This window comes from Tauraco erythrolophus, chromosome 9, assembly GCF_009769465.1.
Source record: "Tauraco erythrolophus isolate bTauEry1 chromosome 9, bTauEry1.pri, whole genome shotgun sequence".
Taxonomy (NCBI): domain Eukaryota; kingdom Metazoa; phylum Chordata; class Aves; order Musophagiformes; family Musophagidae; genus Tauraco; species Tauraco erythrolophus.
The window spans coordinates 8,760,157-8,784,879 of record NC_141473.1 but is presented as its reverse complement, the minus strand read 5'-3'; the positions used below and the strand labels follow the sequence as shown (position 1 = coordinate 8,784,879).

At 37.7% G+C, this 24,723-nt stretch overlaps 1 protein-coding gene across 1 annotated transcript in view; it reads left to right on the top strand.

Moving 5' to 3' along the window:
• Positions 1 to 24,723, top strand: part of ATRNL1 (attractin like 1) — a 526,301-nt gene that overhangs the window by 452,655 nt on the left and 48,923 nt on the right. Inside the window, exon 28 of the mRNA XM_086616365.1 lies at positions 21,112 to 21,226. Within this exon, the coding sequence (XP_086472491.1) occupies positions 21,112 to 21,226 (115 nt within the window). The remainder of the gene's footprint in view (positions 1 to 21,111; positions 21,227 to 24,723) is intronic.

The following is a 24,723-nucleotide window of genomic DNA, read 5'->3' as shown; positions in this document are numbered from 1 at the left end:
TTACATGGCTAAATTCTGATGAGGTCTGAGGCATCAAGGAACCATAGTAGATCTTACTGCTGTAGCAGTAGTCTCGCATTCCCTAAGAAAGTGCCTTGATTAACATGCTATAAATTTTCTTACACGTGATCCGTCCCACTTGAAAGGAATAAAAAAGAATACCATCATGAGCTTTTATACCTTCAAATCCTTCCTAAGACCTGCCCAAAACAATATAATAGGCAGGTCTCAAACCTGTAAAGCACTTCACCATGGGCTTGTTCATTATCATTTTCGTTCTTACAGGTTATCGTGCTGGTACAATATCAAGGGGTTGAGTGATGTTAAGTTCAATGGGGCAGATATGGTTCAATCATTTGTTGCAATTTGGGAAGCTGGAATTAGGTTGTAATTAGCTGCATCAGTTCATTCTGTTTTCTTCCTCTGACCTGACCGCTGTGGCAGAATATGAATTGCATGACTGCAGTTTTTAGAATGAGCTAGCTGCCAACTCTTTGATTTTAGTATTGATTATGAATAATTTAAAACATATAGCCTAAAGATTTACAAACCATATCCTATGAAGAAACTGAAAGGTCTGTAGATAGTTTAGAGACTTTATGAATCAACTTTTTGAATTTTGCATTTGGTGTTTAATATACTGAAAACACTTTAATAAAATAATAACCTTTGATTTATTGCTGAGTGTTTCACAGCAAATACTTAACTATTGAGTATACAGTTATATTCCTATACATCAAATAAATTTCATTAAAATAAGAACATATAAGGCCTTTGGAGAGGGTGTAATACAACTTCTTAAAATTTGGGATAGTTGGAATTTTTAGAGAAATTGTCATGACCAACTATAGAGAAAAAAAAAATCTTATAATCTTTTAGCCTTAGTTCTTCAAAATTCAAAAATCTGAGCTTGTAAAAATCTACCTCTAATCTTTACATGTTGCAGAGATGTTGATGGTGAAGGCATTAAATACCTGTGCATACTAGAAGTTGTAGAACCTTGGTACCATCAAAAAAATAATAACTAGAAATATATGCTATAAAAAAAAAACCCTCTTAGCAAATGCAAATCAGATAGGAAAAATGGTCCCTGCTAGATGAAATTATAAACTCAGAAAATTTTACAGTCTAGTTTTCTATTTTTCAGCATTATACAGTTGAATTGATGGAAGCTAAGGCTCTGGTTTTAGTTCCAAAGTATACAAAATCTAGTATGAGAGGAAAAATTCCACATTTCTTCTCTAAATTACTTTTTTTATTCTAAAATGCAGATGTATTTAGAGTGCATAATTGTGTGATGTCAGTGTTAGGCCTTCTTCAGCATGACTTGCATAAGCTCTGACATTCAAGAATAATGTGGCCTTCCTAAAGTGATATTCATTGAATGTTTTCATCTTTTATACGTTGTGTGAGCAAGAGTTTGGGAGGATTGCATTACTCATAAATGAGCAGTCTATGAGTTATATAGATCACACCTTCAACCATCAATAAAAGCTCTGTAGATCACATTGCCATACATTATGCATATGCCACATGTTTCACAGCAGAAAAAAAATAGAAATTAAAAACTGTGATATGGGTTTAGTTCTCATATTCTTAGATTATAAAGCAAATTTCTTCATTTGTATCAGTCTAAATTTGAAAGTCTTGGAGCAAGCACTGTGTGTCTCTGTGGAAAGCTGTGAATCCCTCAGTTTAGGTTATCCAACCCTTTAATTTCCAGCTCTTAAGATCATGAGATAGCAGGCCCAAAAGTGCTCACTGGTGCTAAATGAAATATCAAGCATATATATCATGAGCTCCTAGATGAATTCCAAATCTTAAGAACAGAAAAGTGAATTCCAAATCTTAAGAACAGAAAAGTGAATTCCAAATCTTAAGAACAGAAAAGTGAATTCCAAATCTTAAGAACAGAAAAGTGCCTTCGCATTTTGAGTTAGAAACAACTATTACAAGAAGTATTCAGGTATTTTTAAAGTCAGACGAAGTCTCCAAAAGAGACCTACTTTTAAGTATGGAACAGGTAAACTGAGGTGTGCAATGGATTATACCTGATACAACAGGTATGATAATGGCCTGTTTGGGATATAGGAGAACATTAATTTAATCATTTACATGTACATGGTAATGGAAATGAAAAACAGTGGTAGGTGCCATATTGAAGAACCCTGGTAATAAGTTTATTAGATTATTTTGAGTTTACTTTCAGAAAAATCTGGAAAATTGTGAAAAAAATGTTACACATTATCTATTGCAATCAATATGAAATAGTAGTACTATTACAAAACTATATTTTGAGGGAGACCATTGAGACAGAAAAAAAGTAGAACTGCAGAAAAAGAAGATTAAAGTCCTCAGGGTAGATCTCTGATTTGTGGCTCTGCTTTCCCTCTTTGTAGATTTTTATTTTATTCCCCCCCCACGCACACACACCCTTTGGTGATTAACAAGTTCATCTTATTCCTTTATTTTCTTTTCAACTCATAATGATCCTGCCCAACGCCTAAAGACTTTGTAGTAGGGATCTAATTATATACAAGTGCTGTCCAGAAAACAGTTCTAACAATTGGAGAATTAAAGATGAAATAAAGTGCTTTGAACATGAGTCACGATGATCCTTACTGAAATGTTGGTGGAAAGCATAAAATATTATCACTGAGTTATTATCACTAAATAAAAATGTGAATATCGCCTCTAAAATCGTGTAGTGCCAAGTAACACGGATCCTGTCATGTTTTTTGTTCACATGACATGCTATGTAAAAGCGGTTACTTCCATGTACGTATTCTGTGCAGATGATGGGTATTTGTGGTCATCACACAAAATCTTCTTTGGTGTGGTTTAACAAGAATGTTGTAAGTAATACTCACAATTTTCAATAGTTATAGTAAGGTACTGAACAGAACAGGGATGGATGAGAAATAGATATGGTGGCAGAACTGAAAGTGCCTCAGAGTAGTTGTAATCCCTTCCGTATGATTGAGCGGCACCCTTGATCTGCTTCTGTGCAGTAAAAATGAATAATGCCTACTGACACACATCAGTAAGTTATCTACTTGTAAGAATGGAGAAGATGGTTTCCTTTTGTGCTAGAAATTGCTCTTAAGTATGGACAATAACTTACGGTCTATCTCTTTGTCATGGCTGTGAGCAGCCCATAAGAAAAGAGCTAGAAGCTGTGCATCAAGTCTTTGTGAGCATATGTGGTCCATAACAGCACACTGGGAATGGGATATATATATATAAGTATATAGTGCCTTAAGTATATAATGCCATGCATGTTATAATAAAAAAAGACATCCTCATTGCATTTGACATGCTCAAATGTGCGTGCTCCCCAGGAGGCGGTGAGAGACAAGATTTACTGGAGAGGTTAGTTACCCTGCTTGAAACTGGACAGAAACTTCTGTGGTCACTGCACAGTGTAGAAAGTGCTACAGTGTAGAATTAGGTAGGCGAAAAATAACGGATAAACTCATTGAATAAAAGTTCAAAAATATGAAGGAACTTTCTAGTGGATTACCATTGGTGTTCTGGAAGACCAGTATCTTTGCAAATGTTCAGAATACTGTGCCTTTCTTTTGAGGGAATTTTATTTTTAAATGCTGTCTCTATTACTTTCATCATAGGAATGTGTTATCTTCATTAACCTCACTTCGTATAGCTATGGAATACATGATTCCTAGTATTGCTAAACCACCTGACACTTCAAGGAAGCAACAGACACTTGCTATGATCAAACCTGATCACCTTCTATGACAGGGTGACCCGCCTGGTTGACGAGGGAAGGGCTGTGGATGTAGTTTTCCTTGACCTCAGTAAAGCCTTTGATACAGTTTCTCATAGTGTTCTGGTTGAGAAACTGATAACTGCTGGCCTGGATAGGCACACCCTCCTTTGGGTTAAAAACTGGCTGGATGGCCGGGCCCAAAGAGTGGTGGTAAATGGGGCTAAATCCGGCTGGAAGCCGGTCACCAGTGGGGTTCCCCAGGGCTCAGTGCTGCGTCCAGTTCTGTTTAACATCTTTATCAATGACCTGGATGAGGGGATTGAATGTACCCTCAGTAAATTTGCGGACGACACCAAGCTGGGAGGCTGTGTCGATCTGCTCGAGGGTAGGGAGGCCCTTCAGAGGGATTGGAACAGACTGGATTGTTGGGCTGAGGCCAATGGCATGAGCTTTAATAAGGCCAAGTGCAGAGTCCTTCACTTGGGGTATAAAAACCCCAAGCATTGCTATAGGCTCGGGGAAGAGTGGCTGGAGAGCTGCCTGGCGGAGAAGGACCTGGGGGTGATGGTTGACTACCGGCTTGATATGAGCCAGCAGTGTGCCCAGGTGGCCAAAAAGGCCAATGGGATACTGGCGTGTATCAAGAATAGTGTGACCAGCAGGAGCAGGGAAGTGATCCTGCCCCTGTACTCGGCACTGGTGAGGCCGCACCTGGAATATTGTGTCCAGTTTTGGGCCCCTCGCTTTAAGAGAGATATTGAGCTCCTGGAGCGAGTCCAAAGAAGGGCGACTAAACTGGTCAAGGGGCTGGAAAATAAAACTTATGAGGAGCGGCTGAGGGAGTTGGGGCTGTTTAGCCTGGAGAAGAGGAGGCTGAGGGGACACCTGATTACAGCCTATAAATACTTGAGAAAAGATGGTGGGGAGGTGGAGGAAGGGCTCTTTACATTAGTGTTGGGTGATAGAACAAGAGGAAATGGGTATAAGCTTAGTCAGGGGAGATTCAGGTTGGATGTTAGAATTTTTTCTCTGAAAGGGTTGTCAGCCACTGGAATAGGCTGCCCAGGGAGGTGGTTGAGTCTCCATCCCTGGATGTGTTTAAGAATAGGGTGGATGATCTACTTGAGGATATGGTTTAATGGGGATTAGGGATGGTTGGACTCGATGATCTCTAAGGTCTTTTCCAACCTAGAAATCTATGAATCTATGAATCTATTTTTGATGATTTTGCGTAATAACAATGACTTAATTAGACAGAAACCCGTACTCTACCATCTAGATGGAGTCCCTTATCTTTTTCCAACTATTTTCTGTATATTATAGAATCATATTTGATTGGAAGGGACCTTAAAGATCATCTAGTTCCATATTTACAGCAGAACAGAGTGGTAGCATAAGACCCTTACTAGCCTTTGCCAGCTCACAGTAAATGACTGAACCCTGTTACTGAACAAGGGTTTGTTTACAGATGGTTAATTAGGGACCTAACTAAATCTTTTAGAAGGACAGATGCAAATTGATTAACATCTATATCATCTACATGAGTAGCCATTAATAAGAAGCTCTTACAAGAAAAAATAAAGTGATATATCCAATTAACGTTTTCAGCTTGCTCAGCAGTTCACTGAAAATTAGGAAACTCTAATGACCAAAACCAGGCAAACAGGAGGAAAATTACAACTATACAGAGGCCTTTAATGTGGACATGAAAATAGTTTTAAACGTATAAAGAAAATGTAAAAATAAAACTCAGTAATATAAAAATCACATGGATAAAATGGTAATCCCCCAAATAAGTTTGTCATTATGTGTGTGTTCAGATACTTTCCATAACTGAAGGTTACACAAAGATAAAATCTTTCTTAAATAAAGAAAAACATTAATCTATATTTTAAGTGATATTACTTATGGTAAATTCATAGAAGTTTGAATAAGAAGAAAACCAATTGGAATGTGAAGGGCAAAGATTGCTTAAGCAAAGAGTGTTAGCTGATAAACAGACCAAAAAAGATAGTGTTTGGAATTGCAAATTTCAACACTAGGTGATTCTGCAAAAAACAAGGACTTTACAACAATCAGAACTGGAAGTCGTCCAGAAATGTCACAGCAGAAGAATCAGGGAAACAGGTACTGGAGAGAGTAGAAACCATTCTGGCAATTTGTGATCAAAGAGAACTAAAAGACGTCTATGAAATTCTTAAATATGTTGATGGCTCTAGTACCTCTTAGTGCAACTCATTTCAATTGACTTTTGGGGAATTGTGAGAAACTGCTCTGTCTGGGACTAAGAATGTATTCAAAAGGATTTTTCTTTTAAGGTCTTTGACGTAGTTTTTATTATGCTTACATTTTTGCTTCAACATAGCATTCCAGAGAGTTCTGATAGCACTATTAGAAATAATGACATGCACATCTGTGTGTAGTATATTTGCATGTATGTATAAATGCTTATGTATTTTGTTGGTTTTTTACATTGTGTCCTCTCTACATGGAAAACAGCAAGAAAAAAAGCTAAGAAAAATTTAAAAATAAACCAAACAAAACCCCTTAGAAAAGCTAAGTTGCTGCACGTAAAGAAGAATGGGTTTGACTTGCTATCGGCAGATACTGAAGGCTGCCCTAAGTCAGTGCAGCTGTAAATGGCAACTTGCTCAATTAAGCTGGGAAGGAGGAAGTCAGATTTGTTGCTAGCTGTTGTAATTCCTTGAGGACCATTATACAGAGGACATGGCATGCTTTGCCCATGTTAGGCCCAGCTATCTATAACTTCTCTGATGGAGAAGGCATGACCTACTTCACAGACCTAGAAAATCTGTTACGATATTCTGGGTATAGTAAATAGGTAACTGCCACTTGAAGAATAGTTTGCACGGTCTCTGAATCTTTGACTTTTGTTTAACTACAGTGCTTTGCTCTCTGGCTGTTTTGTCCATCAGGACATGTGCCATGCTTTAATTGCATTCTTTGTATTCGGTCCCACACAATCACTTCTAAATTGTAACTGTCTTCACAAAACATGGCTGCTTTGTCTGTGATCTCTTGCTTTGTCTTCGACCTGTTTCCAGAATATCCTTTGCCACACATTTCTCACACTTAAAACATTTTATAGATTTTTTTCTATTATTTTATTATTATCATCTTCAGCGTACTCTTGCAGACAGCACAAATCACAACTAAAACTTTTTAACCGGCTCTTTAGTTGTGCTCCTTTGCTAATATCTCCCTCACTATGGCAGTATTGTGTGTTAAAGTAGATACCAGTGGCACATGTAGTTCCATACTTCTATATACTCTTATGGAAATCTAATCATACTCTGATTGTATCACTGTATTAAAAGTCATTTGTTTTACCATAATGAAAGTCAGGAATCCTCAACATTTCCTGAGTCAAGGCCAAATTTTAAATTCATAGAATCAGAATCATAGAATGGTTAGGGCTGGAAGGGACCTTCGAAGGTCATCTAGTCCAACCCCCCTGCAAGGAACAGGGATATCTCCAACTAGATCAGGTTGCTCAGGGCCTCGTCCAACCTGGCCTGGAACGTCTCCAGAGATGGACATTCCACCACTTCTCTGGGCAACCTGTTCCAGTGTTCTACAACTCTCATGGTAAAAAATTTTTTCCTAATATCCAATCTGAATCTACCTCCCTCTATTTTAAAACCATTACCCCTTGTCCTATCACAACTGGCCCTCCTGAACAGCCTCTCCCCATCTTTCTTGTAGGCCCCCTTGAGGTACTGGAAGACCGCTATAAGGTCACCCCGGAGCCTCCTCTTCTCCAGGCTGAACAGCCCCAACTCTTTCAGCCTGTCCTCATAGGAAAGGTGCTCCAGCCCTCTTATCATCTTCGTGGCCCTCCTCTGGACCCTCTCCAACTGGTCCATGTCCTTCTTATGTTGGGGGCTCCAGAACTGGACACAGTACTCCAGGTGAGGTCTCACGAGGGCAGAGTAGAGGGGGAGAATCACCTCTCTCGACCTGCTAAATTAAATTGTAAGCCTTGCATAGAACAGATATTAGAGGAAAAAAATGTTAATTGTCTCACATCTCAAAGATAGGTGAGAAGTTTCTGAAAGACTTGAGCAAAATTGTCCTGTTTAAACAGAAACGCAGTATAGAAAGTTAAAGGAGATTATAAGCACATTACAATAAGTTGAGAATTAAAACAGCTTTGGAATTTTAATTATAATAATCAGAAGTTGCTAGCATACCTGTCTTGAACATCTCTATATTTTGAAATATTAGTAGTATTTTATCCTTTCTAAGGATTTCTCTGTGAAAAGAGACTGAAAGGCCTCAGAGAAGGAATATGTCCAATATCCACTTGATGCATTCATTCCGTAATGAAATTTCTTCTAACTTCCTTGCGAAGCCTTAAATACAATTTTCCTTTCCACGTGTTATAATAACAAGTCAGCTTTCACCTGCCTAACTTCTAGTAAAAGTTTGCCCTGTTAGCTCTCTATGGGTAGTTTAATGATAGCAAGAGAGAGAGGTGGTGAAAATACTAGGCACATGTTGGGACTTCAGCTTCCTCTTCCCCCTGGCATGGGCTGTGGTGTTTTGAAGTCACCCGGCAGCGGTGGCTGTGACCTGCTCCAGCCCTGGGGTTGTGCTCAGAGTCACAGATCCTGCACCATGGGAAGAGTCCCACTGGAACTGGGATTCAAAGTTTTACTTCTCCTCTTGTATGAATAACAAACCAACAAGTCTGAAACTTCTAGCTATGATATGACAGGCTTTCTGATGCTGAGTGACGCACATGCTTCACAAAATCTAAGGAGGAAGAATGGTTTAATTGCTAAAGAGGCTGGGGCTGGCATTTAGTAACTACTGCTGGTTTTGTGCTGCTGATCTAACCACAGGAATTAGCAGTGGGTTCCTGTTTTTCACTGTTGCTGAACAGGGAAACACTGATTTGAGTGGCTGCCCACAGGAGGGGGGAAATGAAACAGACGGGAGTTTAGTGCTGAATGAGTACAGTGTGTGTCATTTTATGGATGGCTGGTATTGTGATACACCATCTTCTAAGACCTATAGAAATCCTGTCTTGTAGTTACTATTGAAAGCAAATAACCAGAAAGAAAATATGCGTGGTTGATAACTTACCGTGGGATGCAGTGTAAGGCAGAGTGCTGTAGTTACAGTGCAGGCTAATAAAGAAGTGTTTGTTTGGAATATTTTACAAAGCTTGGTTTCTATAGTAACACTCATCATGAATGCTTTCAGCTTCAGAAATAACATCTGCATGATGACTGATCTCAAATCTCAACCCTTGTTTAAGTAAATAAGATCCTCCTCCTTCTGCTTATTGTGTTAGTCGGTGGCATTTGATATGGGGCATTTATTTCCATGGAAGGAGCACCCTAAGACTGGGAATGGTGTTGGGAAGGGGTGGGAAAAGGGAAGAGGAATCGGAAAACAATGGTGAAATGCAAGATTTACCCTATTAGGCTCATAGTTGTCACTGCTAAAATAAATTAGAGTTTACATGTAGTACAAAAGTAAATGTGTTATACCATTCTGACAATTGAAGTACTGGACAAATATTACTCTGATTTACTCTTGGCAGTGGAGTAAACTCTATTCATAAAATTAGGGGGAGAGAAATAATTTGGTTAGATATGAAAAATATATGAGATGGAGTTCAAAGCTTCATGGAACGCAAGGGTTTGAAGCAAACTCCAATGAAAAGCTCACAAATCTGTGAATTGAAAACAAGGAAACAAGGAAACTCTTTAAAAAAGACAGTCAATCTGCTGTGAAAATGATATGTCTTTTGAAGAAGAGATGTTTCAAGCGTCATCACTGCTGCTAAATTTTACAATGTAAAATTTAAAGTGAGAACATTTCCTGAAGCAAAACAACAAGCTTTTCTGTACTTTCATGCAATAAGGATGGGGACTATAGAATTCAATGTGAATAATGGTTTTTGTTGTTGGTAATGGCGTACCATCTTCTGAAGAAAATAATAAAAATATAAAATCTAAATTTAAAATATAAAACAATTAGAAGTTCCTGCTTTTCCCTAGGAAATGCACGTGGAACAGAAGTGTAAACTGAACTAGACTATATTTCCATGCTACTCATTTTCAGTTAGCAGTACTCAAGAGGTTAAGCAGGCCTGGAATATGGTACTTTCTAAAAAAAAATGACACCTACTTTCCATGTAAGTAAGTGGGATTCAGCAAATCCAAGTTCAGGAAATACTTTGTACAGTAGATCTTTGCTAGTGTAGTAAAAATGATGCAAACTTTGTCATGTTTTAAACAAGCAGTCTTTTTTCTGTTTTGTTACATTAAAAAAAAATTATTCACTTAAGCTAACATGAGTAAAATGCATAAATAATGAATAATAATTTCATTCATGCGAGTAATCCTGTTTGCTTTAATGCAACAGTTTCTCCAAGCGCTAATCCTCATGCGTCTAATTTGTCAGGTTAGATCCTGTAAGTTTCATTTCTTGTGCATTTTCAGTGAAGTTCCTAATATGTTTATGACCACTCTAAGTACTAACAGTCTTGATTGGGAGCATCTTGGAAAGCAACATTAAATGTTGCTTTCACTCTGAGGGTGGTGAGTCACTGGAACAGGTTGCCCAGAGAAGTTGTGGATGCCCCATCCCTGGAAGGTGTTCCAGGCCAGGTTGGATGAGGCTTTGAGCAACCTGGTTTAGTGGAGGGTATCCCTGCCTGTGGCAGGGGGGTTGGAACTAGATGATCTTTGAGGTCCCTTCCAACCCTAACCATTCTGTGATAATACTCAAGTTTGAGTTTATTTGCAAGATTTTTCAAGGACACTATTAAGAAATTAATAATACAGTGTCAGATTCGCAGCTGGTATAAATCAGCATGGTTCTGCTGTTACTCAAGTGTTGTGCTGATTTAGGCAACTGAGGATTATCTCATAGATATTTGAGATTTGAACTAATTAATCAGATTCAAGTGACAAACTGTACCCAATTATGCTTTCAAATTGATGAATGGGCAGAGTAGGTGACGGAGGTCCTCAAGAGAGGAAAGCGCATCTTGCAACACCTTTAAACAGGTCTGGTTCGTGCTTTCACAAGCCTGTCAGCCTGCCCTCTCCCTTTACACCTCGTTGGCAGCAACTGCTGCCAAAACTGCTAGTCAGTTTAACACATGCTGCTGCTGCCACTCTATAATGCAGCAAAACCAGGTTCCTTTTTGCTGCCATCATGTACCTTTTCTTTGGGATGGAGAAATCTTTCATTGTTGTTTCTTCCTGCTGCTGAAGCAGCTACGATCTGATCCACGATATCCACACACAGTCACTAGGATGAAAACTTCTGTAGACTTACAAATCTTAAATAGAGATAACTTGTTTTAGGGTGGTGTTGGCTATGGTGTACAAGTTTTACAGCTGTCCTTGGACCATGGCAAGGACAATCGAAATAAATGCTATGTCATGCTTTCAGACTCTCGGTTTGTGTCCTCCCTACATTCAGTAGGCCATGATCTGTGTAAGTTGTCATGATAGAAATTAATTCATTATTCTGGTACCATTAACATTTTTTTCCTGCATTAAGAATATTGCCAAGTTTGCACTTTAATCCCTTCTGCTGGCAGCTAGTTTTCACAATGTGTCTTGATTTAGTTCTCTTTTTTTATTATTATGGTTCCAGGTATAAATGTTTTAATTTATCATTGACTAGGCATCCTGCATGTGGCCAGGAGGCTACAAAAGAACTTTAAAAGGCATTGCTGAAGAAAAGTTCACTATAAGTGTATTTTGGATGACATATGGTGTACTATATTTTCTTTCCAATTTTGCAAGAAATGCAAAATGCAGCATAATAATTTCAGGACACTTGCCTTCCCTAACCCTCAAGTCTGGCATAGATCTCCTAAACAATAATCAAACCATATCTTTAATGACTCTAGGATTCTGCATGGCTACAAGAATGAGAGCTTTGTGGTCACAAAAGGCATCTGCTAGTCAGAACTTCTGACTTCTGCTCAAGATTCATTGTCACAATGACAGGTGGAAATTTTATGATCCACCTCGAGTAAAGGACAGCCCAAGTTTATCCACCTCATGGACATTTCAGAAATCTGTAGCTGACTCAGTTTACTTGCTCCTGATGAAAGTAACCTGTATTGTGCTCATCCTTAGCTCAGCATTCCCCTGCTTGCTGCCATAGCCACCCTTGTCAGCCTGCAAGTTAGACAGAATTTAAACTGGGCCTAGTACTTAATTTTTCCCACGCTGAAAAGGTAGTAGTGACTCCGACGGGACCACGTCCTCTTCTGCCAGGGGGTCTTGGGTAACGTTAACCCACTGTTGTATATAGAAGTGATGTCTGGTTTTAAGTAATCAGCCCAAGTTCAGACAGTGATAGACTGTCAGTAATTTCTCACCAGTGAAATGTGAGTTTTCATAGACAAGAGCCTTTAAGGTTGAATTTTGAAGGAATAACAGACTCTCCATTTCATATTTCTGTTCCTTGGAGATCCAACAGATATACCTGTCTGGGAAACAAATGCCCATTAGCATCACTTCACTGTGCAGCACTACTTTGACTTACAGAATTTGAAATGGTGATAGGAAGAATTTACAGGAAAGTATCTGATGCTTGCTATATGCCACAGACATAGGGTCTCAGGTGCTTTTCCCAACAGGATCTAGCTAGCTGCTGCCAAAATAAATTTCTTTTCACAAACTGGATGCTAACATTGCCAGCCTTTAATCAGACTCATACAGCTTAATAGGGGAATGTTCTGGAGGCTCTTGGGGATACCTCTGGCAGTAATCCAGTACAACTACTACACACATCATCTGCTGTAAGTTATGTTCAATGTTTTCCAGATTAACCTGAGATTAGTTTTATTAATGGGCAAGATGAAAAAGTAAAGTAAAACCAAGTTTATATAACAGTATGAAGAGGTAGGAAACTGGATACATGGACGTACAGAAAAAGAAATGCAACGTACCTCACAGCTACCTGATATTTGGATTTAACTTCAGTGTCTTCTGATCTGTTCAGTGGCTTGTGAAAGTCAAGAGAACTGCAGGATGGTTCACACTAGTGTCACAGTTCAGAAAAAGCAACATCTAGGCAGTAGGATGAAAGCTGAATAGGAAACTTGACTCGGAGATTTTTCTGGAAACTCCGTTGAAAATAAATATATCTGCAGGTGTTTCTCATAGCTTTGTCTTCATAAATCAGTTTTAATCAGAATGTCAATTCATAACTCTTTTGCTAATGAAATGCTATATGACATATTATTGGGGTTTGAAACAAAGTCTCTTGTTAGAATAGCTGAAAGAAACTTTGTTGCAAATAAATATAGTTCTTATAATAAAAATATAGCTCTTCTGAGCATAAAGACTTTCAGATTAATACATACATTTAACATCATTGCTGTTGTGGTTTAACCCCAGGTGGCAACTAAGCCCCACACAGCCGCTTGCTCACTGCTCTCTGGTGGGACGGGGGAGAGAATTGGAAGAGTAAAAGGAAGAAAACTCGTGGGTTGAGATAAAGACAGTTTAATAGGTAAACCGAAAGCCATGCGTGCAAGCAAAGCAAAAAAAGGAATTCACTCACTCCTTCCCCTTGGCAGGTGGATTTTCAGCCATCTCCAGGCAAGCAGGGCTCCATCATGTGAAATGGTGACTTGGGAAGACAAACGCCACCACTCCGAATGTCCCCCGCTTCCTCCTTCTTCCCCCAGTTTTGTATGCTGAGCATGACGTCATATGGTATGGAATATCCCTTTGGTCAGCTGGGATCAGCTCTCCGGCTGCGTCTCCTCCCAACTTCTTGTGCACCCTCAGTGTACTCGCTGGTGGGGTGGGGTGAGGAGCAGAAAAGGCTTTGACTATTATCAACACTGTTTTCAGCACGAATCCAAAACACAGCCTCGTGCTAACTAACGTGAAGAAAAATAACTCTATCCCAGTCAAAACCAGCACAAGTGCGTAACCTTTGATAACTAACCACCACATTCTACTCAGAAAAGACTGCAAAAAGGAATGCAGCCTATCACTGCATATTGATATAGTTGAGACAGAGAAGTAAGACAATAAATTGAAGGATAACAATGCATTTGGTACACTAGGGCCATAATCACAGCTTGGTTATCATAATGTGTTCTTTTTATTGTTAATTCCCACTGTTTTTCTTATTGAAAATAATGTACCAATATATTCTAAGATTTTCATGGCTATTTTGAAATGAGGAAATTAACTGAGATTTATATTCTGCTAAAACAATGGGGCAAAATTACTGTGAAAAGATAACTCACTATTAAAAAAAAACCCTCTAATAAGAAATGTTAGTATAATTTTGGTCAGGTTGAATTTTGTTATCAATAAACCTGTTGGTCTCAGTTCCATTGGACACTATAGAAGTTTTCAGGGAAAACTGGTTCATTCTGAAAGTCGAGTAGAGTTGGTAGAGTTCTCCCAGTAAATCAGTGCTGGCTGGATGACTCAGTCACAGAAGCAAGGCAGTTACTTCAAGTCTATTTTAGTATAAGTGGAAAAATTGTAAGATACTCTAAAATGTTCTCCAGCTTTTACTGCTGTAGGAAACGTGGTTATATACCTCACGATGGTTAGTGTGACCTTGTTAACCAAAGCTAGGATTGCTGAGAAATTCTCAGGCAAAAGAAAGTGCAGTGTAGAAGCCCAGAGTGTTGAGGACACTCAGGCTCTGGGCCATTCTTGTAGGTTTAGATGAGGTAAAGCTTTCCACTTACTAATTGCAAGAGAGGAACTTTATGGGATAGATTAAATGAAAATGTTTAGTGGATGCTTATAATTTCAGTAAAACCCTAGGGTCATATGAAGAATTGGTGTTTCCTATGCCAACCACAAAGCAACATTCAGAACTCCAGCCTTGCTTATTTATTCTGTTGCAGTATTTCCTAAAGTATATTTCTCCTGGCATATAAATGAGATTTGGTGAAAGCTTTTTTTTTTCCCCTCCCTCTTGCACTGTCATTAAGGCTCGTTACTCGTTGAACAAATCTGTGGAGAAGATTGTCAAAACTTCTGGGTGGGTGGGAAGCTCATACTCAAAAGCATGTTAATGAGTGTTAGTTAATATGTACCCAACATTTAGAATGGCAATGCAGTGTAGAACTGATAGCCTAAGAAAACAGCAGTTCTGATTAGTCTTTGTTTCTGTCTGAAGCATTGCCTTAGTTTCAGCACTCTGGAAGAAGCACCAGATTCTCCCTAGGGCAGCAGTGGGTGCTGTGAAAGTGGGCTTCTCCTGGGAGGAGCAGACAGCATTTCTTTATTCCTCTGACATTACTGTTGGTTTGGATTCCCTTGGCAAATGATCATGAAGAAAATCAGATGGGGATAGGATGGAGGTTGGCTACAGGTGGGAGTCTCCCATCTTCTCTTAGCAGGAGAGCTGTGCTAGGGACATTTGGAGCTTCTCCAGCAAAATGGCCAAAAAAGCCCCACCAAATGACATCAATGGAATTCTGTGAATTTGAAAGGATGAATTTTCTTTTCCTCCCTTGCCCTGGTAAAAAGTCTGCCCTTACTGTACTGAAAATGATCAGAGCAATCACAGCATTTTACTCTGCATCTTTAATTATAGGTTAGAGTATTTCAGCTTAAACAAGAATTTAGTAAAAGCAGAATAGGAAAACCAGGATTAAGTCTCTTTCCATGAAGAACAGAGCTACCTATGCTTTCAACTGTTTCAAAAGAGAGTAGCCACAACTGTATTGCAAAAATCTAATTTGGTACGGTTGTTGAAAACAGCTACCTAGATCAAGCTCTACATTCAAAGCAGCTGCAGGAATGCCAGTGAATCCCAAGTGGTGTGAGAGAGACTGGGATGTGCCTGGGCAGGTAGAGGAGAGCTTCAGCTATTGGGAAATTTTTCATATTAAACCCAACATTAACAGGGTTTTGAGGCTTTTGACTTTGTATGTGGGTATCTAAATTTGACCAAAAGGCAACTTAAGTGCTTTTCTGAATCTGAGACTTGCTTATCACAAATAAATCAAGAAACTCAGAAAATAACTGCAGAATTCAGGAAAAGAACCTGAAACTAAGAGAAAATGAAGATGTGAATACTTGTAATATAACAGTATAAATTTTACATTTCCTCCTTTTCTACATTCCTTACCTCTTCAGAGGATGCAGTCTTGTTTCTTTTCTTTTCTTCCCTCTGAAGTCTTGCACATTGAACTCCAGAAGAGTGGCTATTTACAGTCTGAGTCTGGTACTAATCCTGTCACAACAACAGTTTTGATTGTTTATTTGCCAAGCCATCAAGCTTAGTTTATGTGGAATTCACCAGATTAATTCTGTTTTAATAATATGATTAAAAGCTAAGTTTAAATTGGCATCATTTATTACTAAAACAAAAAGTGTAAGTCAAGCTGTGTTTTTAAGAAGAAGAGATGAAGTTTTATTCATAATGAATTCTCGTAAGTAGTACTACCGTTTTAGTTAGGAAACATTACAGTGATTAATGTGTAGTTGTTTGCATTTTAATACTTGATTTATATATCAGATCTGTATTTGTGCACACTGTCAAACTTTATTCTGCTCTTGTCAAAATACTTATTACTGCTGACAGGTGTAACATGCTCACATTAATCCTTAATTCCTTGATTCAATTTTCTAATTGCTTTTTTGGCATGAGTTTGGAGCCATTTAGTCTTACGTGATCTATTTGTCTTATGGTATAATAATGCACTTTTAAAAATTGGATGCACCTTGCTTAGAATACTGAACAGAAAATAGATAGAGATAGTACTGAAAATCCAAAGTTTTATAGCACTTCTGAGAGACGCTACTTCTTGGAATACAGAGAGCCAAACACTTCACGCTTTTTGTCTTCCCGTATTCATGGTATTAGATATTTTCATTGATAGATACAAATTGATTCTAAAGTTTCAGTGCATTTCCCACAAAGAGATTGTGAAACCTTACAGCAAGTCCATGAACATCCCCGTACTTATTGTCACGTTCTCCTGCTCTTCTCACTGCTTCATGCTGCTGCCTTCTGTTGCCCATCCTGCCCTCCAAGAATGACAGAATACGTTTTCCAGCTGCTTCTTGATCTGAACTCTTAAAGCTGCTCGTTTGTGCTATTCCTAAAGAGCCAGATAATACAATGCACTTTGTTACTTTCTTGTCATTGAAAACCAGATGTGCTAAATTACTTAGAAACAAAAATTTTTAATGCAGGTATGAATATGGTATATACTGACATATGTTTTTGTGCCAGTAATGGTGGTGTTACTAGCTGTCCTTTGTATAAAAAAAAATCCAGCCAAAATTTGTTCCATATAGAAACAGATCAAGAGTGAGCAAAGAATCTTCCCAAAGTTCAATAATTCCTTACAAACTCACCCAGGCAGCTGAACTTTGGCTAGATCTTTGTAGGATTTTCACAAAAAAATCTGGAGAATAGACAACCTTTTCTCTGATAAAAATCTAGGACACTGGGAAGACAACTTCTCATACTTATTTCCTGTGAATCAATATGCAAGTACACATTTAAATTTGAATAAAACCTCATCTCTCTTTTTAAATTCTGTTTTATTCCCCAACCTCTCAGCTTCTTCTTTCTGCATCCACTAACTCTTCTTTTCTCACTATCAATAATAATATATGCTCTTTCACCCTTTTATTCCTTTGTGATTTTCTTCTCCCTTCTTTTTCACCCTCCCAACTGACATACCTCTTTCTGTCGCAGGGGGTGTAAGAAAGAGAATGTAAGAGTAAAGTGTAGTTAAATAAAGAAGTATTTGTTTATTCTGTCTTCCACTGATAAAGTTTTATTAACTCTGTGATTGTGATTTGTGGTTTTTGGCAAAAATGTAAGTCACTTTCTGTACAGGGGTAAAAAAAAGATAATTCTAGCAAGTAAATCACGGTAGCTAAGTGCTTTGGGCAAACAAACATGTGCCTTATCTCTTCCAAAAACCCGTGGAAAATGCATGATAAATGGCACATTTCAGAGAACATGTTATGTCACTGAAATAACTTTGATTCATGGTTATGTATTTATCTTTAAACAACTGACAAACCTTAGGGTATCTAAATTATTATCGTTTGCTCTATGCTTCCGTGGTTTTTTGCTAGTGAATCTTAATGATGTGAGGTAAGATAAGACATCTGCTTTTTCAGTCATAATGTTCTATAAAGAACAAATAGGCACAAATACAAAATTCTTACTGTATTTGATTTCTGGATGAAATCTTCTGAAAAATATTTATCAGGAATGATTTTCTCCAATTATGTTTTGTAAAGCGTTAGTATAATCTTCAAACAGAAAAGGACAGTGCCTGTTAATGAAATGTTTTATATTACACAGCAATAGAAAATATCAACATTTTGATTTATAATAAAGTAATTATTCACCAAATTAAAAGGCATAATGGTAAATTGGTTCCTTTCAATTGTATGTCTACATAAACTATATTCTGAATTACATTTTAAAATGAAGATTTCATTTTGCCTGCCTTTTCAAATAGAATGGAATCGTGTTATTTGATTTGCCATTGTGACAAATCAGGACAGATGACTTAAATGCTCTGTTGCTTGCATTAGTAATACCAACTACTTTAATCCTAACTGCTGTATAAGGATTCGGGTGATGTTCTAGTATATAGTGGAAGATGGTCCATGACAACCTATGCGAAGGTATTTATTTGTAAAACCTATTTATCGTGTTAGTGAGTGCACGGGAGTGACTGACTAACCACCTCCACAGTTTATGGCGCTCTGTCCATGAACGTGAAGAGCATCTGTTCTGCTCCATTCACAGCTCCTAATGCAGCATCTTGCCTGGAGCTGGACAGCCTATTCTGCACTGAAGACGCAGGAGCAGGGCTGTTGCAGGGTGCAGCAGGAAACACAGGTTGGAAGGGAGATGAACTTAACTTGCATGGAGCTGCATCCCTCTCTGGATGGTTAGGGAAGAGAGATATAGGTAGAAGTGCTGGAAGGAAGGGGCAATTATTTAGGTACAAGGGGAGGTGTGATAGTGTGTGTGGCTGTTGAGAAACCTTAGATTGTGACAACTGGAAGTGCAACAGGTAGGAGTGAGTGACAGTTTGTAGTAGTGGGAGAAGTAAGCAGAGAGATCTACACCAGGCTGCTGTCAGTGCTGTGTTATATTATATTATTCTATGCCTATGCTTGACTTATTAGATTTAAACAGCCCAGGGCGTAGAGAAGCTGCTAATCTGAATGATCCCATCAAGACTCTTTTCTATATTAAATGTTATGATCAGAAGAGTTAGCATTATTTTTGTACAGTTTTTTACATTGCCCTTAAACATATGTAAGTCAAAGAAACCTTATTAAGAAAACTTTCCTACGCCATTTATTTTCCAATAATCCACTTGTACTACTTTTCTGCATGTGCAATCAATGCTGCTGATATTAGCAAGGTTCTTATTCCTTCTTTTTTGCCTTGCTTTTAGTATAGAATCATATAATCCAGCAATGCCTAAATGTTTTGCTGATAATAGATCCATGGAAGTCAACAGATATGCACCAACTTACACAAGTTCTGAATCTGTTCTCTTCATCTGTTCCTTTGGCCTACATTGTGCCAATGCATTCCAAAAAATTATTATTAAATGCTTCAAACCCATTACACTCGCATTAGAAAATATTTCTTATTTGTTTTTTAGACAGTTTTTTTTTTTTAAGCTGAAGCTTTTGGGATTGTACTTTTCTGTTTCATTGTTATTAATAAGGTTTTAGTGAACATAAGTTGTCATTCATTATGTCATGGCAATTTTAAATAAGATGACATTCCTTGCCCAAGTTATTTTAATGCTATCACCTCAAATGAATCCACAGAAACGCCTTTCAAATATGACCATGAAGTAAAAAATAAGTATATTTATCTATTGTTCAATTTATTGCTGTATTCTCCATTTCCTTATCTTCACTGAGCAGTAATAAATGTTGGTTACTTGGAGGTAGAAAAATAGAAAATGATAATTGCTTTACATGATAGAAGCGCCTTTGTTTTCTTTATATCTAGTACTTTGCAGTGTATTTAACTTGACTAAACTATCATTTTTCTTAGTACATTTGAATCAGTTGACATTTATATATACATTGCATTTTGCATGTAAATGAAAAGTTTTATGGCTTTGAATTGTGAATCAAAACATCAAACTCATATTTTGCCTTGGAACATGACAGACATTCTAAAAATTCACAAACAAAAAAAACCACAAATGCTTATGCTGATTTTGACCTAATGTTTTTAGAAATATCTTTATTGTTTGACTAAATGTTTAAGCTCTCAAAAGTGAAATGCCTATCTCTTAGCGAGCACAAAACATGGAAACATGTAAATATGGAAACAGTGTGAATTGTCGTATTAGAAACTTACTATTCTATGGCTTTGTAGACCTCTTTGCTTTTTCTCTCTCTGAGCATCCTCAGTCTTGGTAACTTGAGAACAATATGGCAGCAACCATTTAGTTGAAAGCTAACTGCAACTTAAAATATCTGTATAGCTAAAAAGAGAGAGATGCTTGGTAACAACACATACCTCCTGCCAGCAAAAACACTATTATCATAGCTTTATATAAGACAAAGTAAGATGATAGTCGCACAGGCAACTCTTTCAGCGAGCTTCTAAGTTTATTTAAATATAGGAACACTGTGCCTGTTTTCTGCGTATGCAAAAAAAAAAATTCAAGAAAGTCCTGCTTCAGAGAAATCATTTGCTTACCAGGACAGACACAGCAAAGGCAGATTTACTGGTCTGGAAAACTCAAGAGGGATGGTCTGTCTTTATCTCTCTGTATATGATATAGATTTGCTCTCATTTTATGGTTTTGGCATTAGGAGGGCTGAGTAATGGATGCTGTTGAAGCACAATTATTTCACATGGGTAGTACTTATTAGAATAGAGGAAATTCTCTTACTTTCAGATACCAGTGTGTATACCAAAAAGTTGTGCCATTTTCTAAGCTTTAAGAAGTTGATACCTCTACATTTAGTGAGCTATAAAATTAAGTATAATCTTGTTGTCTTTATGATTGTTTCATTTTTTCTGTTTGGTTAGATTTGCAGTGTGGGCTATTAAAGCCCATTTTCAAGTCAATTAACACGGGTAGAAAAACCTGTTTAATTTATAACTCGTTCAAGGCCAGGTTGGACGAGGCCCTGAGCAACCTGATCTAGTTGGAGATATCCCTGTTCCTTGCAGGGGGGTTGGACTAGATGACCTTTGAAGGTCCCTTCCAGCCCTAACCATTCTATGATTCTATGATTCTATTTAAGGGTCCCTGTAACAGTAGGAAGATATTTTTCCCTATTAGTTTTTTGCATTTAAAGATGTATAAGTAAAAATATAACGGAAATCTCAGATCTTACACAGATATCTTCATTTTTCAGGGTGCTCCTAAACCGATTGCCATTGAGCCATGTTCAGGAAACAGAGCTGCAGTCCTGACGGTGTTTTTGTGTCTGCCCAGAGGATCGTCAGGAGTCCCACCCCCTGGTCAATCAGGTAAGGCTCGTGTTGGTGAGCATCGTGTCTGTCCTCATTCAACGCAGTCTGCTTGGATAAAGGCACTCACACAGATCCAGAGTAATGACACAGCAGATGAACAGGAGGGACTACTCAGTCAGGTTGATGTTAAGTATAGGGGCAAAGTTTAATGAGGAATTTTTGTTTGGAATCTGATGTGGTATCCTAAGTAAAAAGGCTAGTGATCAAAGTAGACTGGTGCACAATAGTGTATCCCATTAGGGCTTCTTGAAGCAATACGTGTGCATACCGATGCGCTTCAGCATTGCCTTTCAGGGCAAAAAAAAAAAAAGCATATGCAGCCACTTCTACGGTTTCAGTTCAAGTTGCTATAAATGAGGCTACCTAGGGAATACCAGTGAGTATTCTCAGTTCAAGTTGATGTTTAGTGCACTAACTTCTAGTTAGGTTCCTTTACACCATCAATCCCAATGCTGTGCCGTCCAGGAATCAATTGAAATATTAGCATTTCCCAGAATGCCTGTCAAAAGAAACCTGAGGTTCTGTGAGTGAATGTGTCTGCTTCATTAGGAAGGTGTTCACTTTGGAAATGATCCCTTTACCATGATAAACCATCAAACAAAACCATTACGGCCAGTCTTATAAAATATTTCCTAAACAGGAGGTATCTAGATACACATTCTTAATCCTTTAAATAATTGCCTACAATGATATGATACAAAATGGTCATGACAACAAAGTTTAGACAGTAATGTGCTGCTGCACAGATGTCCAGTTTACTATTTCAGAATTCACTGGAATTGTTGCCAAAATGAACACCTTTGTAATGAACAGTAAGCTACATGGTGTGTGCCCAAAATGCTCCTATAAGCCAGAAAATAATGCTTTAAGGCTAACTTTTATTATTAAGAGCCAAAAAGATATCCTTTTAACCTTCAAAAATCCATTTAAGAGATTAAAAAGTGTTGAGTAATGATGATGAGGGCAAACTCAGTTGACTTATGTTGGAAATAAGCTCAACTGGGTGTTCTTTCTTCTCCTTTTGGCCTGATGACTATCTGTTATTTATTTGGGTTTTTTAGTTTGTTTTTGGCAGGAGGGGGATTATATTTGATTTCCAGTGCTCCCCCCGCCCCCATCCTGAGATGAGGACTTAGTTTTTTAAAATGCTCTTTATGGCTTGAAATATAATTTCTGGAAGTGTTATGAAAATAAAAGTGTTACTGATGTCAAATACATTTCCTGGAAGAAGTATATAAATGTAAGTGCTCTGAAGAGAGCAATGAGAAGAAGGATGCTTAGCGTATTCCCTGCTCATGTTTTGAGGAAATGAAAAAGAAACAAAGGTGTTTATAGTCTTACAACAAGGAAAAACGTTATGAAAGGAAATTAAAAGTAATTGTTGAAATTGGAGCTTAAAATGTGGTGGTTTTTTTTTTCCTGTTGTTTTCAAATTTACCTATGATGTGCTTCTTGGCAATAAAGATGTATTTATCTAGTTACTTCGTAATCAGCTTCTATTTACTATATACAGTTTTTTTAAAAGTAATTGCAGTTCTTTGCTGTGTCTAAAACATGGATGGAATAGGCTTTTTGAAACATGTGAGTTGGGTTCAACAATACAGCAGATGTATCATTTTGAATGTTTCTCAATCTATGAAAGAATACACCTCTTTTTTACATGTATTATGTCCTCCTCTTCTGCTCTATCCTCTTTTTACTTTGCCTCCCATCAGCTTTGCAGGCACGTATTTCAAATGCCATTTCTCCTTTTGTTGTTATGGTGTTTGTCAGCTATTTAGTATTGAAAAATATCTAAAATTTTTAGTCCCACAACTTTCACTTTGTTCAGGGTCAAAAGCAAATAGAAATGCTTGAGATGTGCAACCATGCTGATTCAACCATTAGATTATATTAGATTACATTGCTATAATCATTTTTTTCTTGCGTGTAATGAATTTCAGTACTCATGGACTGCTTTTGCTGTATGTAACCATGCATAGTCTAGGCAGAAGCTATTGTGGGAGTTGGTTGACATACCTGTAGCTCTTCTTCATTCCTGTCCTGCAGCACTACCTGCTGCTTGTTTTCTGGGCTTCCCGGGAGCAGATGCTGTGAACTGTGCCAAGATACTTGAAATGATGTGGAAGCTTTGTGCGGCAGACATATGTTTGCTATGCAGTTGGTTTCCCTTATGACCTAAGCTAGGTTAAGACAGTGATATTTAGGTGGATGGAAGTGGTGTGTTCAGCAATTACGCCTTGCCAAGTAATTTTAGAATCCACTATTACTTGCATATAACCATTTTCAAGCTCATTGGGATCATTTTAGTATAAAACTGACGGTGTGTCAAACATATTTGTTTAAATGATATGTCAATGACACTCATTCTCAGCTCACAGTGAGGGACCATGGGTTTCATTTCTTATATACATATGTCTGAAATATAGGAAGGAAATGTCTGTACTGTTCTGCATTACGTTTTCTCCATCAGGAAAGCTAATTCTTTCCACAAATAACTAGTCCATTCTACTGGAGTTGCTAGAGTTGTATTCCAAGGTTTACATTAATTAATATTTTGTTGAAAAAATGTCCCTGAATATTAAAAACCCCAACAAACTAATGTAAAGGTTACTCTTTCTGCAGCATATGTTCTATACTTCACCTTTATCAGCAGCTGGAAGAAAAGTTGAAACTACAGATGGTGGGCTTTGGCCAAAGGCTATGCAAGGCAAAAACTTCTCTAGGAGAAACCATATGTCCCAGTGGAGATCTGAGTGCTCTCTACTTACTGCAGAAAATACTCAGAACTTTGCAGACTTTTGACAGCATTGTTTAGTTCTAAGTGCTAATCCTATAAGTATACAAGTAACAGCTAAGTTTGTACAATTCGAATGCTGAAAATTAATATGTGGTTTAAGATAGGTTTCATACAGATTTGCCATGTAGCTTCAGATGAAATATCAATAAAAATGAGTTTATTGAAAAAGGCCCAACACTATTCATTGTGACTCACACTTTAAAAAAGGACTTTTTCAATGAAGGAACGATTTATAGAATTAAACATCCTGAAACTCTGGAAAGTTAATAAATGTTACCATCGTAGTAGGCTAAGTGTAGCACAGTAGACCTTACATTTTCTTTTAGGTGTAAGCTTTGAAGAGGATGCTAACAATTCAATTATATTTCTGTAGAGTAACAACTGGTTTTAAATTGAATTTTGCTTGGATTAAGTCAGAAATTTGAGCCACATTATAAATTAGAATTATCGATGAAAAACATTAGTGATGTTTAGCAGTGATAAAAACTAAATTTTTCAGTTTTGCGTTTACCGATAGAACATGTGATTTCCTCATTCTGCAGTTGTCCCATTGGCTTCATTGTACCCGAATAATCAGATCAAAATTTAAAGGTTCCAATATATAACCATTCCCTGTGCAATTCATGTATATATCAATATGCACGCATCAAAGCACCAGAGGAATCACTTGTTAAAGCACTTGTGGGTGGATTAT